This window comes from Astatotilapia calliptera, chromosome 9 (genome assembly GCF_964374335.1).
Source record: "Astatotilapia calliptera chromosome 9, fAstCal68.1, whole genome shotgun sequence".
Classification (NCBI taxonomy): Eukaryota; Metazoa; Chordata; class Actinopteri; order Cichliformes; family Cichlidae; genus Astatotilapia; species Astatotilapia calliptera.
Window position 1 is genome coordinate 32,923,459 of NC_137430.1, and position 22,343 is coordinate 32,945,801.

Sequence of the window (22,343 nt, forward strand, 5' to 3'; positions counted from 1 at the left end):
TTTTACATCCCTGAGTTTTTGTCTTCCCCATCACTGTCCTAGTGCCTGTTAGCAAGGGCAGGACTATGCTGACCAAATTAGATAGGTTACAGCAGAGGACTGTGTGTTATTGTGAGGAAACACCACAGAAGAAGCCTGTCACGCAACAAACACCTTTCATCAGAGCAAGGAAACGTCTCATTCTTCACCTACATGCTAACACGACGTCGGAAAAGAATTGGAAGAGTTACAGAGTTTGACTTTTTAGGTTTAAGACTCAAGACGTGAATGTTGTGGAGCAACATCAATGAATGACTTAATGGTAAGAAGCACTGAAAGAAGCGTGTCAAGTGAAATGATCCTCCTTTTATTCAGGAGTCTTTTGTTCATCAAGATGACCCCTGAATACACAGAACGCCCCAAAATCAGACAGCCCTCTATGAGCAAGCCCTTGGTGACAGTGGGAAAGAAAAACTCCCTTTTGACAGGAAGAAACCTCAGGCAGAACTAGGCTGCCATCTATTGCAACTGGTTGGAGGGTTAGGGAAGGAGACATGAAAAAAGACACAGTGTGGAAGAGAGCCAGAGATTAATATTGGCTAATTATGATTATATGATTAACTGTAGAGCGAATGATATTCATCCTGGAGATCCAAGACTTATAGACCTGTTCCGCAAGACTTTTCGATCACTCCATTGTTAGAGCAACTAAAAGTTCATATGCAATAATTTGCTTTATTTTGTAGTACACCTCCGTTATGTGACCTGCCTACTTTTCCATGCAGACACATAGAAAGCTAGAGGTGAGAAGACCAGCAGGAAAACCCTGTGAGCACCAATGACAACAGAGTCAGACAGCCTGAAGGGAAGAGCTGGGTTGGTGGCGGGTTGCAAAGTGGCTTGCAAATATAGAGCAATCAAAAGGGCAATCAAAAGAAATGTAAATGGGGTAGCCAGTTGCAAAATGCATGGGTCAGTTATATATATATCTCTACCTGTATATGTAAATATGATCTGCCCAGGGTTTTCTATTCTATTCTATTGACAGAGCTTAAGTTTTCAGTCTCACTGAACTCACTATGTTTGATTTATATTTCATAAATTCTGTGAAACTGCCACAACCCAAAGACTTTATATTAGCATGCTATATTAACATGCTATATTAGCATGCTATCATTTCCTAGTTAAACAGTGTTAACATAGCATTCAGCTGCTAGTCCCTCTCAGACTGACAACTCAATCCATCCATCTTCTTTCTCGTTGGAGCGTATCCTAGCTGTCATACTGTCATAGGTTGTGATTCAGGATACACTCAAAACCTTAAAATCAGATAAATGTTTTCAGATTTATTAAAATAAAAAACCAGACTTAATCTAAAATCCATCTAAAGTCCATACTGTGCTTCTATGATGAGAGACATTAAAGGTTAAGTATAATGAGGATGAGTTGTGCCCTTGATGCAGAGTGCTGCTCTGTGGATAAAAGCCTTCAGTGAATGTATGCATTCTATAGATCTTTGCACACATGGAAATATTGATAAGTGAAACCAGAGAGCGACGCTGAAGAGCACACGAGAAATAGCTACAAAAAGTGAAAACTGACATCGATTGTGTCAGCACAGAAATGACCTGAAATGATCCTTACATAACACACACACACACACACACACACAAAGAGACACACAGCAGAGGCTCTCCTGTCCGTCAGAAAGGCTAGCTAAATGCTATGTAAACATCTGTGAGGATTAGAGGTTTTAGCCTATAAAGAACTTAGCGACTCCACAGTGCAATCGGATCCCGTTGACACGACGCGGCGTTTATCTGAGACTTCAGCGCCTCTGAATTGAAATGGAGGAGCGCTTCAAACTGTTTACGTTGCAAAAGTATATAGCTGCATTAAACTGGAGGCAAGATGACAGCAACATTAGAGGGATATTATACAACAGCTCGTGCTTTTGACTCCTTGACGTTCCTTGGGGGTTTTGAAGCTGTCTGAACATGTGGGCATACACAGCTGACCAGCTTAACGTACACAACATCATTATATAAATCGAATCAATCACTTTGTTTCAAAACTATCGATCCATCAGCTCTGTCTGCTCAATCCTACAGAGAGAGGTGAGCTATCAAATACCATCCACTCTCACACCTATACACTTAGCACATAAGAGTAAGACTCTTCAAGAGTAACAGAGAGCGACTCTTCCAGCAAAAACCAGGGCAAAAGATGCCTTAAAGCAGCGGCCCCCCACCCCCGGGCCTCGGACCGGTACCGGGCCGCGAGAGTCTAGGCTCAGGTGTGAAATGTATGGTTTTCAGGATTTTTATTGGTTTTCAGCGTTATTTTGTTATCGTTTTTTTTCATTAACTTGGTTTTCCTGGGTCTTTTCACGTGTGTTATGAATAAATCTTATTTTTTCGGTACCGGTACTAGTTTTATTTTTGTTGTATTTATCCGTGACACCTTAAAGGCCGGTCCGTGAAAATATTGTCGGGCATAAACTCGTCCGTGGCGCAAAAAAGGTTGGAGACCGCTGCCTTAAAGGGTCATTTCATTGTTATTTTGCCATATTTTCTGCAGTCCAAATACACTCACCAGATAAATCATCAGAAGATCCATTCAAAGTTTTGGTGACTTTAAATTTTAAAAGCTTTTTTTGTCCCATAAATTATACAACTTCTTCAGATTAGTAAAGCTGCTCTATTAATGGGTAGAGATTAATAACATCTCCTGGCTTTGGACCGGCTTCTCCCCATTCTGTCTCACTGTATGGTTATAGTGAGCCAAGAAAATGAATACAGACAATTAAGTACGCCTTTGTTACAGTAACAAATATGTCTGTCAGCACACAGTTAAAGCTGCTGCGAGCCTGTTCTGAGCAAACACAATCAACTCATGCAGCTATTGATTGGGCCTCTGGAGGTTGTGACAGGACAGCTTCCATCTTTGGCATTTCAGAACTGTGCCATAGATTTCTATTTAGGATTCAGCGACATTTGCAATCCTTATACTGTGTCTGGTTAATCTAAAATTTAGAGTTAGAGCAGCTTATGAGTTTCACTTCTGTAGTTTGAACACAGTGAAAAGACAGCGTGAGCATTGGTGGCTGCGCAACCAATCAGAAGAAGCAATAAAGCAGTGCCGTATTTCTCTGCTGATTCGCCTCAGTTGAAACTGAAGATCATTTTGTTTACTTACTCTTTGAAGTGATTGGTTGTTTACAGAGGAAAATGAATGCTGGGGCATCATAGCATTACTAAAAGCATCTCTCATAATCCATGTGACTCTCCCACAGAGGCCCACCTTTGAGCCTGGCCCCACTGACTGAACCACTACTGCCGGCAGGCCAAAATCACTGTTTCTACTTAGAAACTGTATTACCATTTTCTGCCTGCAGCCTGAGCTGAGGAGACCTGACATCACTGGACGGAAACAAGTGTGTGTGTGTGTGTGTGTGTGTGTGTACAGGTGTGATTAGCACGCTGACTCTGGCTGAGGGCCTTTCACACCTCAGGTGAACCAATTACCATATTGCATCAACCTATCAGCTCCTGTCAGATAGTCGGGACACCTGCGGGCTCAAACACTGGAGTTAGTCACAGTGGTTTAAAGCTATCTGACCCGCATCTGTCAGCTCTAATACTGAAACCCACCTTGCCTTTTTTTTTTTACAAAAGGAAAAAAACACAGACTTTTCTAGAAAGGCAATGAAATTAGTTTCTATTTTTCCTCTCTGAATCCTGAGGATTTGAAATTGTCCAAAAAGATTTGCTGTGGTTTCAAATGTCCGACGGGGGTTTCCCAAACCGTCACGCTCTTTGTCACTTTTGGAAAATGTCACAGTCTCGTCAACCCGCCCGAAGTTTGTTTCCACACCTGCTTGTAAACAACCAGTGAGGAGCTTCCTTCACTCTGCTCTTCCAAGACAAGTTTGCATGATGTGAGATTCACGAAACTGACTGAATCTCTCATTCCAGCGATTTAGAGATAACCTTGTGTTACAATACAAAGAGATAAAGTACATATCTCTGAAAATGTGGCAGGTAAAAGTCCTGACATTTTTCCCAGCATGAAACAGGATATTGGATGTGACATTATCAGGTTTCTTTACATACACCATGCTATTAGTTTATGGAAGACAACAATGGATAGGTAGGTAGTACATGACAAGACGCACTCAGCTAACTTAAGGCCTCAGACACACAGGAGAGACCTGCCAGCGACCGTTCAGCACCCACTGGGTTTTTCCTCACCAACTGTGAGTAGTTGCAGGAAAATACATGAAACTGCTAATCTGAAGGCATGCAGCCTTAAAATACTGGTCAGTGACCCTCTGGTAACTGTTGGCTAAGAAACTTGCTAGCTATTTACTTGCTAGGAATAAGTGTGTATTCCGGGACTAGTTGGCAACTGGTTACTGGCAGCTGCTAGCTTGAAACTGGCATGCTGATCCACTGGAAATATCCTTGCAGTTGCTTTGGTTGCTATCAGGTTGCTAGAGCCACCAGTAGTTTGCATGGAGGGCATCAACTTGTCTGCACCTGTCTGCTACACAAAAGATAGTGAAACTGTGAAAAGTGTGATGAAATCAGAAACAACATTCGCCTTCAAAGTGAAAGCTGCATCTTTTGAAATGTGTTGGTTGAAGCGATAAGGCACAACTTTTATTCTTAAGGTAAAGATTTTTCGTTTCTGGTTTGTACTGTATCGCACATTTTATGACAGCTCAGAGAATAAATGGGGAATGTTTACAGACAAGTCGGTGTCTTTCATGCAATCTACATGCAACCATGGTAACCACTCACCAGCCAGTTGGTAAAGACACAGCAGCAGTCAAATAGATAGCTAAACTATGATTAACAGCTGAAACTTGAAGCTAACACTGCAGATAAACACGTTGAGCTAAACAGTACAAAGAGTTGAAAGATGTAAAAGCTAAAATGAACTAAAATGACAGAACCTAAAGCATTTCTAGCAGTTAAATTATTAACAAATTACGGAGCCCCGCAGGGGACATGGGAGGAAAAAAAATTAAGATGGACTTTTGCGAGATCTCGCAAAACTAACTCGGGATCTCGCAAAAGTTTTGCGAGATCTCGCAAAACTAACTCGGGATCTCGCAAAAGTTTTAGCCGGGAGTGTGTTCATGAGGATGGTCTGTCTATGGAGGTATTATTTGAAAAACCTGGAAATTATTCTATTGGTCGTCTTTATGGATATATACTATGGTATCAGAACTCGTCATTAAGAATAAAGGTGAGGAAATTTGTAATTCAAATTTAAATCCATACTATTTGTTACAGAGCCCCGCAGGGGACATGGGAGAAAAAAAAATTAAGACGGACTTTTGCGAGATCTCGCAAAACTAACTCGGGATCTCGCAAAAGTTTTAGCCGCATTCTTCCTCCTTCGACCTCCCGTTAGCTCGAAGCTAACGGGAGGTCAAGACCTACTACAGCTGGGAGGAACACTGCTTTCCCGGCACATCGTGCCTAGTAATTGTCCTATAACCAGGCCTGAAATATAATAGAAAGCGCTCAGTTCACAAAAGAGCTTCAGGGGTTACTCCTAGTAGGTTCTTGAAGGTTAAAGTGTGGATAACCTGTTAAAACTATTAGTTAAACATTAAGGAAACATTTAAATGAATAGCTGTTAAATGGAGGTTTAGACAACAGTGTGGGCTTCAGATCCAGTTTAATTGAGCTCAGACAAACACATTTAAACATGACAGGGCTGCAAATAATCATTTAATGTTGCTCAAGCAATTGGTTCACGATGTTTCATCTTTCATGAGCTGCGTTAATTACTTTTTCTGTCTTTTGAGTTACCTGTCTGCTGCTCCAGTCATTCCTGGTTTATTAAAAGAGGAGGCAGAGGGTGGGGCTTGCGATAAATAAACAGGCCTCAAGGGCAAAATAAACCATCTGCTATAAGCACAGGGGGAAATGGGGCTTCTTTATGGTCCCTGTGGTTTCCCCCTTTACCTTTATGGGGTTTCCCCATCTGTTATTTAGGTTCAGTTTGTGAGCCTTTGTTAAGCAGCAGTTTTTGAGCTGATTATTCTGCAAATATCTGATCTTGTTTGCTTCTGTATTCCTGTGATTGTTTTGGGTGAACAGTGCACCTGTGTCTATGTGTCTCTCACCCACATATCTCTACCAATAACCATGCTTTACTGCTTTCCCACCAAGCATCCACGCATTCATTCATCCATTGTTCCTACCAGGTTCCCGATGGTGAGCATGCCATTGAACTCATCAGTCATAGGGTAGTGCTCCATGGCCATGAAGAGCGTGTTGAGGACGATGCAGACGGTGATGGCGAGGTCCAGGAAGGGGTCCATCACCATGATCTTCACCAGCTGCTTCACCTTAAGCCACATAGGGCAGCACTCCCAAACCAGGTAATGGTGGGCAAACGTGTACCAGCAGGGGTGACACTTCTTATGGGATTCCTCCAGTTCTGCACAGGAAACAAAATGTGGTCAGGAGGTTTCCTTCTGCATAAACAAAGTTACACTGGTTAAGCTGGAAACGGAACAACTGAGAAGCTGGGAAAGGGATAAGTTACAAAGCTGATTGTGGAACAGACTAAAGGTGCAAAAATACTGGGCCCTGTGTATGATTTTCCAGGTGTAATGATGACTGAAACAGATGACAAATTAATACATAGCAAGCTTAAAAGACGAGATTTGGCTTAAAATTTGCTCAAATTATCTTTAAGATCAGCTGATCTGCTGGGATTGTTGCCGACTTTGACTCTGATCTAACATTTTGCTCGATTAAAACAAGAACAGAAGTGATTTAAGTTAAGAGATGATTCGGATACAGCAGGATGGAGGCAAGGTGAAAAGAATACCAATCAATGGATAAATGTGATTATTAATAGGAACAAAGACTGGTCTAAAAGGAATTTTGGATTGATAAATGTATCTGTTGTGTTACAATCTGAAGCTCTTTCTATATAAATACTTGTGGAGCAGAGGCTCAGACTGCATTACCTGTAGTTATGTTGGTCGATAACAACAACGATAACAGAAATACTTGTGCTGTGTGGCACAAAGCTTGATGGCAAACAGTCCTGAACACATGAACTAATTAATCAGAAGATCAGTAAAACAAACAGTGAAGGCACGTTATGAAAAAAAGCACTGGCGGATTTGCAGCCTTTTATTTAAAGTAAAAAAGCGTCTCGTTCAGTGACGGAGCCTCGAAAATGCCGACTGTGAAAAGTCACAGGGCTGGAGTACTCCTAAATGTTTACAAGGTGTCCTCTGGTGTCAGTGTCATGACCGACGGCATTATGGCAGCAGTGAGAGGAGTCGCACTCCCAAACTGTTCTTTGTAAAAGAGCCCTTATAGAGACATTTACATGAGCTGAGCGAGGATCGATAGATGCTCTCTTTGCACTTCTTCATCACCATTTCCGATTATGGCATCAGATAAAATTATCCAGGCCCTTCAAGGTTCATGAAAACCTTCTTCAGGACCAAAAGTTGTCTGAATGTTGGGAAATCTCCAAACTGATATATCAAACGTGAACGCTGTTATTGTTTCTCCATTTCACAGCTTTGAGCTACATTTACAGTTAACATGTGATCAGATTAGAAAATGATTTTCACACAAAAAGAGTCATGGCTGAAAAATGAACCTCGTATTAAGTAAAAACTTTCCATATGGTATAACTTGTTTTAAGCAGCCAACTAAAGTTGAGCCAAACTTTCTGCAGTGAACCATCAGAAACTCCTCAGGTACGAGGTGGGGTGGCTGTAGTTCAGGAGGGTTGGTGGTTTGATCCCAGTTTTCATGCCAAATATCCTTGGACATGAAATATCCGTCTTACTCTCTGATGCATCCATTGGAGTATGAATGCGTATGAATGATATTTAGAAAGCACTCACCATATAGATAATAGTGCTTCTGTGAATGGGTGTGTATGGGGTGAATGTGGCATGTTGTATAGAGCGCTTTGAGTAGAAAAGCGCTCTATAAGAACCAGACCATTTACGAACGTCTCTGTTCCCCTTCATCACTGACATCATCTTCATGCAGTTTATTAAAATTATGCTGAACTGATTGTTTATTCTTTGAGCTGAGACACTTGGAGTGGGTGTAAAATTGATTGGGTTACAGTGTTTTAACAAAATTGTTTTTCAGTTGTGAAAATGCCCTATGACTACCTCCCGTGTAGGTTTCCCGACTATTACCAGACGTACTTTGAATATTTTGTAATTATGACAAAATCATAGCTGATGCAGAATGCAGAAGTAAATTGAAGCAAATATTTATAAAATTACAATTTATGTTTCGATTTATTTTAATATTTCTATTTTATTTTTGCACTTTTTCCCCCTCCATACAACCAAACGCCACCTGGTGATTGCTTAGTTAATCTGAACTGGTAAGAACATTTTGGATCGTAGTGCTGTTTTTATTTTTTTTAATCCAAAGAAGAGCTCAAGTTAAACCATGCAAAATAAATTCATAAAGCTTATTTTAAATTGAAGGAAAGTCTCCTGGGAAACAGATGATAATTTTAAAAATGACATGAATAAATCAAAGAGTGGAGCCGAGAAGGGACGGAGGGATGAAGGGTGTGCAGATGGATGCAGGGAGGACAGCAGTGGGATTTTGTATTTTCCTGTATAATGATCTGTTCTGTAAGAGCAGCGACTGCCGAGGGGAGAGACTGTGACTCAGCAGACCTATCACACGCACGCACACGCTTAGAACACACACGGGTGCAGATTTGATATGAATCCAGAAATGTAACACACCGATATCATACACACACGTACAAACACACACACAGGAAGTTGGAATGATCTCACGGTTAATGAGGGTGACCAGGATAACACTCTCTCCCTCTCTGTTTCTATCATTCTCTCTCTGTGTCTCTCTCCCTTTTCCCAAGTCCCTGGCGCAAACAAAGCCTGTGTTCCCCTGGGGTTGACTAGGGCAGCGACACACACACACACACACACACACACACACACTGTCTTTGAAGCAAACTCAGACACAGCTACACACACGCTCCTCTCTCGCACCCACAAAAGCGTTATAATTCGGACAAATACGTGGTTACACAATCACACACAAACACACACATATTGAGACACAAAGTCAGGCAAGGTTACAGTCCCATATTGACACACAAGCGCAAACACATAAAACGTGAAAGGATGCTGGAGCTGATGCAGAAACTTGTTTTTTCCAGGTAATGAGCCAGTTTTAAATCGCTCTGCCATTTGGTAGAAATGAAGTGAAACAGAAGCTTCTGTAAAGAAAGGAAATCCATTTAATCCTGTGTGGGATTATTTTAAGAATGATTAAGATTAGCTTCACTTTGTTTCGCTGCTATCAAAGTCTGCTAAATAAATCAAAGAAGTCTCACCACTCAGCCTCAGCTGAGCGGGTATTTGGGATAATATTAGGAAGTCCCCATCTAAATGAACGTGGATAAAGACTTAGTATTGATTTCTATGGTCACCGGGGCATAAAAACTGCACGTGTAGAATCAATAAGTTGTTTTGATCTGTATTTTTTCCACCTGATAGAGCACATGCCCCATGCACCGAGGCAGCAGCCTGGATTCAACTCCACCCCTGGTCATTCGCTGTGTGTCATTTCCCTTCTCTCTTTCCCCACTTTGCCATCTGTTCTACACTAACACTGTCATATAAATGCAACCACTATCACATTAAGTCAGATACAGTACAGCATGAAACAAGGAGATGGGATCAAAGCGGTTTGCAAAGTCGATTGCAGATGCAAAAACAAGGGCACGGGCATGAAAACAGACATTAAAATGCTTCCATTAAACTCAGTCAATGAATTATAGCAGCTGAATTATTCCCTCTAAAAGAACAAACGGTGGACCATTAATTCAGAAAGCTCAGCAGAACATCAGCTAAAGTTTAAACTCAGTTTAAGCTATTTTAGCCAGCCTACGGCTCATGCCACATCTGCAAGCCACTTTGCAACCCTGACTTTGGTGTCTGCTAAGAAGCTAAGAAACCTGCTGCTGCTCTCCACACCTTAATCATGTGGAGGCCCCAGGACAGAGGCATGCTGGTAGCTAAACTGATGGGAGCTGGACTTCTTAATGAAGGTAATGAAGATGTTTCAATTCTCATCTGAGAAGCTTAAATAGGGCTGCTCGATTATGGCAAAAATGATAATCACGATTATTTTCACTGAAATTGAGATCGCGATTATTTGACGATATTTATTTAACCCTTTAATACCTACTATAGAACCAAGTCCGCCAGAGCTTATATTATTTTTTTACATGTTGTAGTGCCATTTGTGGGAGCATTTCAAGTTGCTATACAACTGTTATAGCCCATATTTTAATAATATGTATGCATTAAGTCCATAGTAACTACATTAATTGCAAAAAAGTGCAATAAACTACAAAAAAATTTATATCGTTTTTGTTTGTTTTTTTACATATATTTCTACTTGGAGAAATGTAAGAGGTTTATCCCTCAAAACTTTAAATACAAAAAAGTTACAAAAAATAGTTTACAACAACAGGAAATTTATTTTGAGTGTCTTCATAGTTTTATTTTGGAGATACACCAATTTTTATATACTGCAGGAAAAACTAAAAAAACAATCCTATGATGCAAATTTCCAAAGAAAACAGCAGGTGCATCAAAATAAACTATTTCCAGCAGTGCAAGCATCCCAGAAACTATTCAGAAAAGTCAAACATGACCAGTAGAGGTTTTTAAGGCCTACAAGTAAAAAACGACATTTCCGCGAAAATGACGTCACTTCTGGTTTCGGCCAGGAAATGGCGGACATGCGACAGTTCGCGCTGACGTCTGTTTCACTGTGGGAAGTGTTATGAACAGCTGATCGGATCGGCAAAGCGTGTTTCTGGAATATTATGTTTTTGTTCCTGCAAGCGCTTTTTATGCAGTTTTTGCAAAGCTATATGTGGAAGGAAACCGTGACCGAGGACAAGCTGATGACATAAGATGTAAGTACAACTCCTCCGGTTTCATATGCAAAACAAATGGTTCAGGTTCTACAGGGATTTAAAAATAGTTACACAAAACGGAGCGTGCTGCTCTGACCGGATTTAAAGGGTTAACAATGACTTTAAAAAATAATATAAAATAGTGTGCAACACCACTGAAGTTTTTTTTTTACCTCTCTTTTCAACCAGCGGCAGTCACTCTCCTCTCCAAATAACTTCTGCTTAGCTTTCCGAGCTTCCCTCGGGTCCTCTTAATCAGCGGTCTCCACCCTTTTTTGCGCCACGGACGGTTTATGCCCGACAATATTTTCACGGACCGGCCTTTAAGGTGTCGCGGATAAATGAGGGAGGGGCTAATAATCGGCTCAGTCATTTTTAATGATCGTTGAAAGCCCAGATCGTAATCGTGATTAAAATTCGATTAATTGAGCAGCCCTAAGCTTAAACACTTGTAGAAGCTGATGAGGACTCCCACGTGTTTTTGCTATTGTAGGGTTAAATATACTGAATTCATACCCTGGTTTATAACAACTCACATCATATTTAGTGTGTGTGCCCTGCATTCAAATTAGCGTGGCTCACTTTGCTTCTCACCTTCCATGACGTCGGTGAGGTAGCTGGCAGCACTCATTGCCCTGCCCCTGCGCTCCGAGTCCTGCATGGACGAAGGCCGAGGAAGTAGCATCGTGCTGAGCTCTGTGGTGGACGTGGGAACCTAAAAAGATGGAAGTCATCCTGATTACTTTAGATCTTTAGATGCAACCAGAGAATAAGAGATGGTATTACCCCACACAGAGTCCCATCCTAACAATCATGGAGTTGGTCTGGGATTAAGAAGCAATCTTAAAGATCTCTACCAGCTCCTCCAAGATATGTTTTAAAGACATCCTCATTTGACTGAGCCTGCTGTCACACATGCTCATCATTCATTCTTGAGTATGAGCTGCCTTGGACTCTTCTGTTACCATTGTGATAACATCGCATAAACACACATTTGTGTCGGGTCAAATGGGTCAAACGTAGTGCTGTGATTTCTTTGTGTGTGTGTGTGTGAGTGCATTCAGTCTATCACCACGGCAACAGAGAAGCAGGTGATGACTGGTGTTCAATGAATCAGAGAAATCAGCATGCCGCTGCTGTGCGTCTGTTTATCTCTTTCATCCTCACTAAAAAGCACTGCTGGATTTTTTTTCATGTATCAGATGAGCTTCACGAGGGTTGAACTTCTAAAACACCCACTCGACTCTCCTCTTAAAGCCTGACTTCAGCTGCTGCCTCTCAAATTCAAAGTTTAAATTATACTAAGTAATCAACTGGCGCTCAACATTAATTTGCTGCAACCCTTGTTGATTATCCTGAGCTCTTGGTAGTGATCATCATGGCTCATGGAAGCCATTCCTGACTGGAAAGCGAGCAGACGGATTATAAAGTATGTTCCATCAGGTCTGGGAACATCTCAGGAGGAACGTGTTGGTACTACATCGAGTAAAACTCAGACAAATGTCAAGAAATAGGGGGATGAAACTAAAACGCATTTCAAAGTAAATGACATGTGGCACATGTCAGCCTGTGAGGCTTTGATAGTGTTTTTCAGCTCCACAGAACAGAAACTAACTTTGTCGCATGGAGTCACACAAACCACCTGCAACTCAACACCTCAAAGACTAAGGAACTGGTTGTGGACTTCGGGAGGTCCAGAGAAGGTCCACTGCCGGTTCAGATAGAGGGGGAGGAGGTGGAGGTGGTCACCACATACAAGTACCTCGGGCTGTGGGTGGACAACAAACTGGACTGGTCATGCAACACAGAGCACCTGTATAAAAAAGGCCAAAGCCGACTGTACTTCCTCAGGAGGCTGAGGTCTTTTAACATCTGCAGGAAGCTCCTGAGGATGTTTTACCAGTCGGTGGTTGCTGGAGTACTTTTCTATGCTGTGGTGTGCTGGGGGAGCAGCACAGCAAAGAAGGACTCATCCAGGCTGGAGAAACTGATCAGGAAGGCTAGCTCTGTGGTCGGCATGAAGCTGGACACTCTGGTGACAGTGGCAGAGAAAAGGACATTAAAGAAACTGATGGACATTATGGACAATGCTGGGCATCCTCTGCACACGGCCATAAACAACCAGAAGAGTCTGTTCAGTGACAGGTTGCTTCTCCCCAAGACAAGAACTAACAGACTTAAAAACTCCTTTGTCCCACACGCCATCAGACTGTTTAACTCCTCTCTGGAGGGGAGAGGGAGGGGAAACAGGAGGACAAAGGAGGGGGGAACAACTAAGCTGTAGTGCCTCTTCACCTCACTGTACAATACCTTGTGCAATACTTTTTGTAAATAGTCAACGGTGCAATAGACTCAATACTTGAAATGTGCAATTCACTTGTATTTTTATTTTTATTCCTATTTATTCTATTTATCCCCTTTGTATATTTTATTTATATTGTCTCTGTATTATATATATGTGTGTGTGTGTGTGTGTGTGTGTGTGTGTGTGTGTGTGTGTGTGTGTGTGTGTATATATATATATATATATATATATATATATATATAACAATTCTGTAACTGTAACTTCGGTCGTTGCTGTGCTTTTTTTGGAAGTCGAATTTCCCAGAGGAACCCACCCGAGGGATTAATAAAGTTCTATCTTATCTTATCTTATTTTATCTTATCTTATCTTATCTTATTTTATCTTATCTTATCTTAAAACATGAGGAGCTGTCAGTGCTGCATCCATACAAATGTGTAATATATGCATCCTCCTGTTATTACCCTTCACAATAAAAGCCCTACAATTTACAGTGCAAGAATGCTCTCCTCCTGGACAGTATAGGAAATCTTGCTGATAAGGTTGTACTGCCTTAAACTAGATTAGACGAGCTGCGTGAATTGAGCTCACAAAGTTTGTCTTTGAAGTGTCTTTAAAGTGCCCATAACAGCCTTCAAGACCATATAACAGTTCTGTTCTGTGTTTAAATTTGCAGCACATTTTTTGAGTAAGCTGTACTTCTAACTGTCCTACCAAAATCCAAGCGTTGGATTAACCATCAGAGCCTCCTTACTGCCTACTCACTGAGATCCTCACCAACAGTTCAGAAAGTCCTCTCTACACTAATCATGTGTCCTTTTTAAATTCTCATTCCGGTCATTCATGCAAGCAGATGTCAGAGTTGTGTTCTTGTTAGTCATCTTTTGACCCAAGCACAGCTAGGGGAAGGTAATTTCAGATCCAACCTTTCAGACAGCTGAAGGCTCTCCTGGATGTCAGAACTTTGCTCTCGGAGATGGAGAGGCCACTCCACAGCACGTGATGTTTAATAGAAACTTTAATTTCAAAGGTTCATGTGACCTGCTGAGTTTGGTTGGATTATTTTTAACCCAATGTTGGATCTGTTGGTACAGTTATTTGTGTATTTCACATTGTGAGATGTCTTTATCAAGAAATCAAATGATAATTTAATTTAAAATGGTAAATTTACCATTTTACCAACAGCTTCTATAATTCTATAATTTAATTATAGAAGCTTTACATGAATACAAATGGAAAATGATATAAGAGCAGGTCTGATAGCTCGAGTTACACCTGCTTAAAAACTACAGAACGCATCGTGGCGATCATGGCTCAGGAGTTGGGAGTTCGCCTTGTAATCGGAAGGTTGCTGGTTCAAGCCCCAGCTTGGACAGTCTCGGTCGTTGTGTCCTCGTTGCCTACTGGTGGTGGTCAGAGGGCCCGGTGGTGCCAGTGTCCGGCAGCCTCTGTCAGTGCGCCCCAGGCTACAATGTAGCTGCCATCACCAATAGGTGGATGACTGGTTGTGTAAAGCGCTTTGGGGTCCTTAGGGACTAGAAAAGTGCTATACAAATACAGGCCATTTACCATTTATCTGGTTGTCGCCGCAGTACAGCTAAGCTGACACAAGGAAAACTGCTGGAGCTCCCAATAGAAGTCCTTTTGCTGCTGCAAAACTGCCTTTTAAATAAAGTTGTTTAGGTTTGAACGGTGCTCAGCTGCTCGCCTTGTAAAGGCCTGACAGCAGTCCCCGGTGAGCTCCGGACTCCTCGGCCCTCACACAGAGGAACCTGCATGAACCTCATTTGCTCAGGTGTTATTACATAACGCTTCCTGCTAAGTGTTCTTCCAATGAAGCATGACGCACAGGCCTGAAGGTCGCCGCCCACAACACCACCTACATCCTGTCTGTGTGCCAGGCAGGGAAGCACCAGGGAAACACACACACACACACACACACACACAGCCATTTTAGCTTCCGCTGGCTGCTGTGGGTTGCCATGGGGACATTTCCATGGCAAATAAGTGAGTTCTCGTCCCCTCCTCCTCCTCCCACTCGTCTCTGCATCAGTCTGAGCAGCAGGACAACAGGTTTATGGATGGATGGACAAGAGAAGCAGAAATACTTCATTTCAAAGCATGAAACTCTAACCTGAACTCAGAGCTGCTCTGAGCTCCCACACAACCCCTGCAGTTTACATTCAGTTTATCAAGAAGTAACTTTTTCTACACACTGCAGGAGATTTCAGTTTTCAATTGTGATGAAGGGGAATTTTGTCTGGCAGCAGCAGAAACCAGACAGAAAAGGTGAGATTACCAAAATGTGCTGACATGCTGTTGGAGGTGACTGTTGAGATTTGGCACTACAGAAATAAAACTGAACTGAACAGAATTAGACTAACTGTTTGCAGATGCTTCAGAACTTTCTCATTAGCAGCCACTTTAGGCTGGCTCCAGAGGTAAGTCACTCCTCATAGACTCCAATAAACCTTTTCAGTTTCCTTTGTACCCGAGCACAATGATTAAACGCTCACAGCGGCCCAATGCTAGCTAAGCCTTAAAAGTGCACTCAGGCTTTAAGTCACATCACACAACCAAAAAAAAGAAAAGTCCAGGTAAAAGGTTAAACATCAATATTGTTTACTTAGAATTAAACTTTTATTCTTTCTATGAGTAGTCTAAAGTGCTCCAGTCGATGGTCAATTGACTTCTTTCAGGCTCCTGAAGAGGTTCCAGCTCTGGCTTCATCAGTTCCAAAAGCTAAAGCAGAGCCTAAGTTATTAACCTTGGTCAGGGCTGTCACACAGAAGTCCCAACATGCCTAGATCATATAGGTCGGGGAATGGATGGTGCTTAACCCTTTAAGACCTACCATAGAACCAAGTCCGCCAGAGCTTATATTATATTTTTACATGTTGTAGTGCCATTTATGGGAGCATTTCAAGTTGCTATACACCAATGCAACCATTAAAGCCTAAATTGTAATAATATGCCTGCATTAAGTGCATAGTAATTACATAAATTGCAAAAAAGTGCAATAAACTACAAAAAAATTGAAAATCGTTTTTGTTTTTTTAAGATAAGATAAGATAAGATAAGATAACCTTTATTAGTCCCACACGTGGGAAATTTGTTTTGTCACAGCAGGAAGTGGACAGTGCAAAAGTTATGACGCAAAAATTAGAATACAATAAGAATAAATACAGTACACAGCTGTACAGAATAGAATAAAATAATATACTATATACAGTAGAATAAAATAGAATAAAAATATACAATAAGATAAAAATAGAATACGAATGCTATATACAACATATATTTCTAGTTAGAGAAATTTAAGAGGCTTATCCCTCAAAACTGTAAATACAAAAAAGTTGCACAAAATAGTTTCCCACCAAAGGAAATTTATTTTGAGTGTCTTCATAGTTTTATTTTTGAAATACACCAATTTTTATACACTGCAGGAAAAACGAAAATAAATATTATAGTGCAAATTTGCAAAAAAGCAGCATATGGATCAAAATAAACTATTTCCAGCAGTGCAATATGAGTCCTCAGCATCCCAGAAACGACACAGAAAGTCAGAAAGTCAACGATGACTTTTAAAAAGACCAGTATAGGCTCTTGAGGCCCTCATGGTAAAAAACTACATTTCCGCGGACATGTGATAGTTCGCGCTGACGTCTATTCCAACGTAGGAAGTGTTATGAACAGCTGATCGGATCGGCAAAGCGTGTTTCTGGAATATTATGTTTTTGTTGCTGCAAGTGCTTTTTATGCAGTTTTTGCAAAGCTATATGTGGAAGGAAACCGTGACCGAGGACAAGCTGATGGCATAAGATGTAAGTACAACTCCTCCGGTTTCATATGCAAAAAAATTATTGCGCTAGCTCACGTGGTTGCAGTGCAGTTACTCTGCTCTCATATCATCTCAATTTAAAATGTGAACATCTGTCTCCTCAAGAGTGTCTCCTCTCTTTTAGGTGTAGATGTGGACCCTACTATGGTGTGTCATGTATCTGTGGTCCTTTGGGTGATCCTATATCCCAACCACTCCTCACTGCATTGCACATCATGCATGACGTTGCTTAGTTTGGGAGTGGATGCTTTTGTCTTGGGATGAACCACTTTGTTATCTGGGAGTGTTGCTGGTTCTGAATTGCAGAAATTCAGGACTCCTGATCAACGTTTAGACCTGAACCCTTTTAGATAAGAGAGAACTTGATAAGTAAGTCCATTTGCCTTTGACTTAAGGTCCTTAGAATCCCATGAACTTGATGACTGAGGACCTACACGTCAAAATTCCATTCAGAAAAACCTGCATTCAGAAACACCCCACTATTGTCATTTAAACATTCACCACTGTACAAAGTATCAGTAGTGCTGCTTTCCTTAGTAGCTTCAGCAAATTCTATTTTCAGAAAGTATTTTTAGATGATCAGAATCCTGGGTGACTTCTTTCTAGAGATTTTAATGGTAAATGGCCTGTATTTATATAGCGCTTTACTAGTCCCCTAAGGACCCCAAAGCGCTTTACATATCCAGTCATCCACCCATTCACACACACATTCACACACTGGTGATGGCAAGCTACATTGTAGCCACAGCCACCCTGGGGCGCACTGACAGAGGCGAGGCTGCCGGACACTGGCGCCACCGGGCCCTCTGACCACCACCAGTAGGCAACGGGTGAAGTGTCTTGCCCAAGGACACAACGACCGAGACTGTCCAAGCCGGGGCTCGAACCGGCAACCTTCCGATTACGAATTAAGAATTCTTAAAAGATTTTAAGAATACTTGACCTCAAACAAATACTTGATTTGAATTCATCCAGGATTTTTGGCAGATGTACCTATGGTTTCAATTTGAAACTGCTAGGTTGCTTCATTCTTGAGTTATCGCATTTACAAAAAATTATGAAATATTGTCATCACATATTGTAAATAACTGCTCTTCTTGTATGTGTCTTTATTTAAAACATAACACACAATAAACAAAGTAACAGTGTGTTTAATCATGAAGCTGCACAGCATCATAAAACTAAACTTCCTGGCAGAACACTTACCCTACACCGAATTCAAGCCTACAGGTCTACCTAATAAAGCGAACTCTGAGTGTATTTAACTACTTTGCCCTGTTCTTCTCCTCTTCCTCCTCCTTGTTGTATAACAGTGAAGGTCTGGAAGCGGGTTATGAGCAGGTGGAGGTGACTGAACACCTCCAGGCTTGGAGCTGCTGTGTTTGTCCTGATGATACTCTAAACCCACTGCCTGACAGGGAAAAGACACCACTGTAAACAAGTATTAAAATAAGTGCATTCCCTAATGGCGTGGAGCTCGCTGCCTTTCAGCTGCCACAGGTTTTATAAGGCTCTGCTGTGAGAGTGAAGATGGAACCGAGGTAACGTTAAATTGACAGAAGTGTCTGAAAGCTGCTGTTTCAAGTGGCACTGTGCTGCAAGACAAAGACACTGAAAAAACCATTCTCACCCTTACAAACTCGAGATGTCATTTCAGAGTAACTAAAAGCTTTTCAAGAACAACGGGAAACTGTGAAAACCAGGAATGGTATTGATATTCGGAGAATCAGGACTTTGACTAAAGGAATCATCAAAAGATCAGAGCTCTGAAACAAAAAAATGTTTATATTTAATTTGTAACTCCATTTTTTGACTCCATGAGTTTACCATTCAAGCCAGTAATTTCACATTTCTAGTGATTAAGATCTAGTTATCCAGACAGGTTCATTTCTTTATGTTCAGGGTTATGACAGGCAGCACGGTGGATCAGTGGTTACCACTAACGCGTCACAACAAGAAGCTTGGGGCTTGAACCCTGTCAGAACCTCTCTATGTCACATTCGCATGTTTTTTCCCATGGTTGTGCTGGTCCTGGAGATCCAGTTTCTACCTTTATAAAACATGCCATCTTAGCCGAGGACACTCTCCTGAAAAGAGATTTTACTCTCAAGATTTTCACATTGTGTTTAACCTCCTGAGACCCGAAGTCTTCCACGACATGCATTTTTAATTTCTCTTTGATATTTGGGCTGATTGGGGCCCGATGAATGTAAGAACGAAGAATTACCAGATTTTTTTTCCCTTATTTTTGTTTTTAAGAAAAATAAGAGCCTCATATGAGGATATTCGTTTAAAATTTTGATTGAACAGTAGCAGCATGATGTTATCGTAAGTGGATATCAGGCCCTTGTAGAGCAAAATTGAGTATTTTGGTCTAAATAACCCAAAATGTGATGCCAGGTCCACATATTGTTACACATGGTTAAATAAACATTAACAAACAAATAATTATCTGAATTGCCTTACTTTTCCTTTAACGACAACAGATTGCAAGTAACCAAAATTCAGCTTCTAAACAAACATCTATGTGGAAGCAGCTCTCCACTCAGTGCTGCAGAGGCAGGATTCACATACGAGTCCCTTCAGTGTTTAACAGTGAGCGTGCCTCGTGTGCTATGCACTGGTCTGCATTGGTGCATCATATCTTTATTCTCTTCCCCCTCCTGCCCCCCCCCCTCTTTCTTAAATAGATAACTATCATATCTGATATCATATCTCACAGTACAATAATATTGAATGGGTTGCATTGTTGTATTTTGTCATGTTTCTCAGGTCTTTGTCTGAATTTCTACGAACATTATTGCTAAGGATTGTCTTATTGCATTGGAGTCACACTGGGTTAAATATGTACACTTGGGTTTTAAGGGGTATTTATTATTTTCTTCTTTTTTTTGGGTTGTATGGAAGCCCCAAACGCAATTTCATTGTTCTTGACAATGACAATAAATAAATAAATACTAAATACTGGTCATTGTAGCAACACCACATAACTCACAAGACAAGCTTACAGACTTCAGTTAGAACTAGAAAGCCAAGCTTCCTGTTACTAGCTTTGGTCATTTACGACATTGTGAGTGCTCAGTGCAACAATCAACCTCTGCTTCTCTGAAGATCCCATATCACTCCCGTTTTGGCCTCCCTTCACTGGTTGCCTGTAAGTTTTAGGTTTCTTTTTAAAGTTTTAGTTTTAACCTTTAGGGCCCTACATGGTCAAGCCCCCCCAGTATATATCTGACCTGCTGAAACCACATTGTTCTTCCCCAGCTCTAAGGTCATCAGATCAGAGATTGTTGGTGGCCCCACGCACTCGATTTAAAACTCGTGGTGATCGGGCCTTTTAGGCAGTGGCACCGAGGTTGTGGAATTTTCTCCCACTGGTTTTTGTCATGGTCCTGGGTCATTTTGGCCCAGCGTTTTGTGTTTCCTTGAAGTTCATTTTTGTGCTTTGTGTTTATTCTGATTTTGTATTGGTTTAGGGTTGAACCTGTAGTTTGGTGTGTGTATTCAGCCCTACCTGTGTCTGTCCTTGGTGCTCTGTTCATGTCCCCGTGTTGTGTTGTAAATCAGTCTGTGTGTTCCTGCTTTACTTTGAAGGCTCATGTTCTGGATTTCCTATTCTATTTTGAAGGTCTGTGTCTGTTGTCATTGTGTTCAGCTTGTGTCCTCCGGTCCTCATGTGTATTAGGTTCAGCTGTTCTTCCCTCCTGTGTGTGATTACCTGATTACCTTGTGTGTGTGTATATTTAGTGGGTGTCGGTCTGTGTTCATTGTCGGCTCGTCTGCGTTCTATGGTGTTCCTGTCTCTGCGTCTCTCTGCCCCGCACCCCTTTTGTATGGTCTCAGGTTTGTCATTTAGTTCTCCCAGTTTAGGTTTCTTCAGTTGTTTTGTCATGCCTCACTGCCTGTTTCTGCCATTGTCACTTTGTAAATAAACATCACTCGTATCATCAGTCACTGCTGCATTTTGGGTCCTCCCTTTCCTCCACACCACACGGCTCATTCCGCCAGCCGTGACAATTTTACGCTGTACAGACTCCATTGATTCTTTTAAAAAGCAGCTGAAGACATTTTTATATGGGCAAGCTTTTAATTAATTTGTTGTATTTTACTGTTTTACATTGTTATTTGTTGTATTTCCATTCTTTTCATTTTTCTTTTTCTTTTTTGTAAAGCACTTTCTCATTTTTATCTGTGAAAAGTGCTATACAAATAAATTTATATTACTTACTTATTTACTCTGACTTTTTTTTCAGAAGTTCTTAAACACTTCAGTTGGAGGAAACTGGACTACATTTTTAGGATCTTGAAGATGTCCCACCACTCATTCACCCTTTCAGTTCTAAGAACTGATGGAGAGTACCACTTATTTAACTTCTAACCAGGTTGTCATGGAGGCAATGCTGCAAGTTGTTGATCAACCATGTCATCAGCACTGAGGTCACATGGGTCTCAGTGTAAGTTGGGGTTGAATCACCTGGGAGGGGATCTCAAGACGGGGTTACAGATGGCTGATGGTGTGCAGGGTTCCTACACAGACAAAAACTAAAGTGCATACACCATCCTATTGTATCAGACAGAACCCTGTCCAAATATGATTTGTGAACAGCACTTGGGCTACAAGAGGAAACCACAAAGCTTCTGGTACCAAGAATCTTGTTGCCTGTTTGCAGATTCTACAGATTCATATGCTGATATTCTTACTGGGCAGGTATTCGTGCTGGGTATGTTATGTCATTTGTCCCCATTTAGCCAAAAAAAAAAAAAAAAGTGCAAAGCAGCACGTAAACACCTGTTTCTGGATAACACATCTGCACAGGCAGACTTTCTCACCTTTTCTGCATGTGTTTGGTCAGTGAGTCATGCAGAACGAGTGTGATCTGATTATCATCTTGACTGGACATGACCCGGGATACATCTATGTACTGCATGTTTCCAGGCGCACAGCTGACTGCCGGACGTCAACAGCCTTGGTGAAAAAATATGTGCAGCGCAGGAAGCAACGAGAATGAGCCTATTTTAGGATTTCAAGTGAAAACTGTACATTAGTTACTCGTGGCATCAGCACAGCCCGTGTGTGCATGTTTGTAGTCCTGTTAAATACGAATACTGTCTAATGCTGAGTTAGTGATTCTGGCTTCAGTATAATTGTTGAGCCTACTGTACATTCGATGTTGTGGCTCATCAATAGACATCAGTGTTGACAGACTGGGCAGTTTACTGGGGTAAAAACAT

The 22,343-nt window shown here is 41.3% G+C and overlaps 2 protein-coding genes across 2 annotated transcripts in view; one reads left to right on the forward strand and one right to left on the reverse strand.

Moving 5' to 3' along the window:
• Positions 1–22,343, forward strand: part of LOC113029618 (uncharacterized) — a 430,622-nt gene that overhangs the window by 124,020 nt on the left and 284,259 nt on the right. The gene's annotated exons all lie outside the window — the stretch shown is intronic.
• Positions 1–22,343, reverse strand: part of LOC113029605 (sodium channel protein type 5 subunit alpha-like) — a 105,546-nt gene that overhangs the window by 79,700 nt on the left and 3,503 nt on the right. The window contains exons 5-6 of the mRNA XM_080306823.1: positions 11,563–11,683; positions 6,203–6,441 (exon numbers count right to left, since the gene is read on the reverse strand). Of these exons, the coding sequence (XP_080162949.1) occupies positions 6,203–6,441; positions 11,563–11,683 (360 nt within the window). The remainder of the gene's footprint in view (positions 1–6,202; positions 6,442–11,562; positions 11,684–22,343) is intronic.